Source organism: Lipotes vexillifer, unplaced genomic scaffold (assembly GCF_000442215.2).
Source record: "Lipotes vexillifer unplaced genomic scaffold, Lipotes_vexillifer_v1.1 scaffold1639, whole genome shotgun sequence".
Classification (NCBI taxonomy): Eukaryota; Metazoa; Chordata; class Mammalia; order Artiodactyla; family Lipotidae; genus Lipotes; species Lipotes vexillifer.
Genome location: NW_006782296.1, coordinates 642,028 through 646,493, shown reverse-complemented (window position 1 = coordinate 646,493; position 4,466 = coordinate 642,028). Strand labels below are relative to the sequence as shown.

General features: G+C 54.9%; 1 protein-coding gene across 2 annotated transcripts in view; it reads left to right on the top strand.

Annotated features, from left to right (window-relative positions):
- The first annotated feature begins 13 nt into the window (after positions 1 to 13).
- The window catches only part of UBTF (upstream binding transcription factor), a 12,661-nt gene continuing 8,208 nt past the window's right edge, over positions 14 to 4,466 (top strand). Inside the window, exons 1-4 of one of the 2 annotated variants that reach the window (XM_007455104.1) lie at positions 14 to 306; positions 1,803 to 1,978; positions 2,545 to 2,628; positions 2,726 to 2,881. In XM_007455104.1, coding sequence (XP_007455166.1) covers positions 249 to 306; positions 1,803 to 1,978; positions 2,545 to 2,628; positions 2,726 to 2,881 — 474 coding nt within the window. In that variant the 5' untranslated portion in view covers positions 14 to 248. The remainder of the gene's footprint in view (positions 307 to 1,802; positions 1,979 to 2,544; positions 2,629 to 2,725; positions 2,882 to 4,466) is intronic. The other variant, XM_007455103.1, reaches the window with a different exon arrangement.

The following is a 4,466-nucleotide window of genomic DNA, read 5'->3' as shown; positions in this document are numbered from 1 at the left end:
GTGGTTAGGAGGTAGAGGAGGAGCGCACTCCCACCCCCACCAACTCATTAAGCCTCCTAGAGTCTTGGCTGGGTCTCTCTGAGAGTGTGGGCTTATGTCCCCCTCCCCTTTGGGGGAGGGAGGGATAGACAGTCCCCCACCTCTCAGCCCGCCTGAGTGGGGACTGGTATCTCTTCTAAAGGGTGAGGTGGCTTTGACCCCGGCTTGCCTGGCCAGCACGACCGAGGAGGTGGCTGGACGGCTGGAGAATGAACGGAGAAGCCGACTGCCCCACAGACCTGGAAATGGCCGCCCCCAAAGGCCAAGGTAGGAGCCCCGACCCTCAGGTCTCTTTAACTTAAATCCTCTTTTCTCACGTAGGTCTGCAAGGCCCACTCCCCTTCTAAAGGTTTTCTCCAGTCTGCATTCTCTGAAATGATATGGGAGGGAGCGGCTTGAGTGTCAAACATCCCTTACACTGGGGGTGTAAATCTAAATTGTTTGGCCTTGAACCTATAAACTATTTTTCACACTCCATTACCCTCACGTCAGAGGGGGAGAAGGAGGCATATGCAAGTCTTCCTTCTGGGGTTCCCAGTCAGCTCTAGTGTGTCCCCAACAGTGTCCTGGAACTGGAGGGAAGATGAGGAATGTGGAGGAAGGGGGAGATGAGAGGGATTGGGGAGGCTTTTCCGATTCTTTATTGTTATTAAGAGGACAGTTTTTGGTGAGGCAGGTTGGAGAGAAAGGGTGTTTTGATGGCTTGAGGCCTCAAAGATAAATAACTACACCCTACCCCACCCAGTGGGGATCCAGTGTGTAGGGTGGCAGGGGGTAGGATGAATCTGAGCATCTGGCAATGCCTGTGGGACACTGAGAAGAGAGAGGATTATGGGTTCATGTGACCCATCTGTGGAAACCCTGGCCCAGGTTACCAGATGTAAATACAAGAGCCCTTTTGACTCCTAGCCTTGGATAGCTGTCCTCCCAGCTCACTTTCCAGGGTAGCCACCCTCCAGAGAGGCCTCACTGGAGCTACCTTTCAGTGGCTGGAAATAGCTGGTTCAGACTCCGTTTTTTGCCTGCATGGGGAGTTGGGCTGAGAAGACAACTCAGAATTCTAGGGCAGGGAGCAGAGGGGCGGTGTCTCCCTGGAGCAGGGCACTGGGAGCGCTTGCCCACCTGCCTGCCTTGCCTCACAGCTGCCCTATATGGTTCTACCATTGTTTTACTTACCCCAAATTCTCCTTTGGTCCTCTTTGAGAGGAGGGGTAGGATGGTGGAATACTCATGCCTCTAATGTTAGTTTCTAGCTGTGCTGGAGAGAAACAACAGCATGGGTTCTCCTTACTGCCCACACCCCTTCCTCAGTCTGCACATTTAGGGTAGCCACCTAGAACTTGGATTGAATTTGGCTTCACGTTTAGATGTGTTGCCTCCCTCCTTCCCTTCCTTCTCCGATAAGCTAGTTGTTCTCCAGCAGTGTCCCAAATCACTGTAGCTTCCTTTCCCCCCACTTCGCTACAGTAAATTGTAACCCATGTCAGGCTGGCATGTTAGAAATGATAATAGCTTTGAAGTAAGCCAGACTTGAGTCCAAGTCTGGGTTTCTAGGCCTGATGCTGTCTGGACTGGAGTCCCCACTCTAATCTGTATGGCCATGGCTTTTCCTTAAGGCCAGGCCATGTCTTGTGTATGCCTTCAGATGGGAAATAATCAGGGTCTGGGATGCTCTGGGAAGGAAGGGTTGAGTGCTTAAGGACTAGGGAGCAGATGGGGGCTGGCATGAGCTAGGCATGATGGCTTTTCTTACCCTTCCCCAGACCGCTGGTCCCAGGAAGACATGCTGACTTTGCTGGAATGCATGAAGAACAACCTTCCATCCAATGACAGCTCCAAGTTCAAAACCACCGAGTCACATATGGACTGGGAAAAAGTAGCATTTAAAGACTTTTCTGGAGACATGTGCAAGCTCAAATGGGTGGAGATTTCTAACGAGGTAACGGATCCCCCCCACGTGCTTCCTGACACATTCAAATACACATCTACACTTACCCTTGCCTCAGCCTTCTTGGTGGAGGAGATGGAGCAGAAGTCTATAAACAGGAAGGAAAGAGACTAGGCAAGGTGCTCTTGTGGTCGCCCTTGTGCGTTTCGGGAGGTGGCACGGTTGACAGCACTGGCCAAGACTTCTCAGTTCCGCCACTTTCTAACTGTGTGGCCTTGAATACTTACCGTCTTAGAGCATCTGTTGTCTGAGCTGTTCTGGGGATTGAATGAGGTGCTGGCATGGACCACCATTTCGAGGTCAGGCAGTCGCCTTGTTGCCATCCTGTGCTGTGTACTGGCTGCCTGGGCCTCTGCAGTAAGCACAGACCAGTGCCTGGGTGTCTGCCTGGGTGTCAGGGCTGCCTGAGTTGTGTCACTGTCGGCCCCTGCCCTCCTCCTTTGATAACTTCAGTCTAGTGGACAGTAAAGAAGGCCCGTTGGGGAACAAGCCTTCGTTCCCGGGTGGGGCCCCCTCTTCGGAACTTCCCCTTCCACTCACCTCCTTTCTTCCTCCAGGTGAGGAAATTCCGTACGTTGACAGAGTTGATCCTCGATGCTCAGGAACATGTTAAAAATCCTTACAAAGGCAAAAAACTCAAGGTGAGTTTCCAGGAGAAGGAGCACAAAGGTTTGGAGAGGCAAGGTCCAAAGAACGGGCAGCGTCTCACCTTGACCATGTCCTTGCCCCTCCTTCCAGAAACACCCGGACTTCCCAAAGAAGCCCCTGACCCCTTATTTCCGCTTCTTCATGGAGAAGCGGGCCAAGTACGCAAAACTCCACCCCGAGATGAGCAACCTGGACCTCACCAAGATTCTGTCCAAGAAATACAAAGAGCTGCCAGAGAAGAAGAAGGTGGGGGGAGGGGCGCCGAGGTGGGGGGAGGGGCGGGGGGGGGAAAGGCCGCTGGCGTGGCGTAGGTCATCTGTCGGGGGTGGTGAGGGCTTAGACCAAGGGACCTGGCATCAGGGGCGTGGGTGGGTCAGCTGAGCAAGGTAGGGCCTTGGGCAGCCACACCTGATCACCCTCCCCCAGGCCCACACAGGCTGAAGTGGATTCATAAGGCCCTGGAGCAGCGGCAGGAGTACGAGGTTAGGCTCCCGCTGCTTCCCAGTGGGCACCTGCTGCAGGTGTAACCCTGACGGAGGCAGGCAAAACCCGTAGTGTTCCTTCACACACACGTCCTCACTGTTGGGCCTGCAGAGCTGTTCACTTCTGATATTTCCCCACATGGTCTCGTTTGGTGCTTGTAGAGGTAACCCCAGGAGACTGGGTTATCCCGATTTTGTGGGCGATGAACTGGGGTGCAGGAGGGTTTCGTGTCCCAGGACTCCGGTTCAGTGCTCAGGTTCCCTGCCTAGTGCTTTTCTCACTGCCACGTCCACAGGTTACATGGGCGGGCTTCCCCTTGCACACATTGTCCCTCGTGGCCTCACGCTCTCCCAGACCCTCAAGCCTGTTAACCTTGGGCAGGGGCTGCCCAGCCTCCCAGGCAGGGGTGGACACAGCACAGTGAGGTCATGCGGTACCTTGCAGGGATAGACAGCAAAGCTCTGCAGCTGGGACACAAGTGGGGTGGCGTGGGGAGAGAGACACACACACGGAGGAGATGCCACATGGTGAGATGGAGCCAGGGAGAGATGTTGGCAAGGGGCAGCAGGAGAGACGAGGGCACATTTATTTGCTGGGAGAGGACACAGAGTTGCAGGCAGCCAGCTCTCGTGAGGGCACCAGCACTGGGAGTAGCCCTCTTCCTGGTCTGCACACCCTGGCTTCGGGCTCACGTGGCCTGGTTCTGTACCCAGAAAAGGAGCTAGCTTGGCTGGGTAGATCCGGCTGTCTGCAACTACTGCTTGAGCCAAGCCGGAGTATGAATCGCTGGGGCTATTCTTGACCCCTACGATGGGGCCGTCACAGAACTGACTGTACACATAACACCGAGACATTTCCGCGGGGTGGGAGGGAGAGGCAGAGGGTCTCAAATTCAGGGAGGGATAGAAGAAACTCCGTGGAAGAGTGGACAGAGTGCCGGCCTAGGGGACACAGGCCTTGAGCCTGTTGTGGCTACCGCTGAATCGCTGTGTATGTGCCCTTCGGTAAGTTACTTCAGTCCTTCGGGCCTGGTCTTGATCTGAGGTGTGGAGAGTGAGCCTGACCTGGGTGGTGCCTTCCGGCTGTAAAAGCTGCTATCTTGTGTGAGGAGGGCTGCGACGGGGGCTGAGCAGGCTGGGTTCTGCTCCCGGTTTTCTGCGGGAACCTCGAAGGGAAGTGGAGCTGCCTCGCTTCTTGCGCCTGACGAGAGGCAGGGGTTGCGCTCAATCAGCTTGAGCGCCTGGCCTCCTCCAGTGCTTACTCATTTGTGAATCTGGGAAGGAGGAGGGATAAAGGAAAGATGGACACTGAGTGGGAGCCAGGACAGGATGTAGATGAGGAAGGGAAA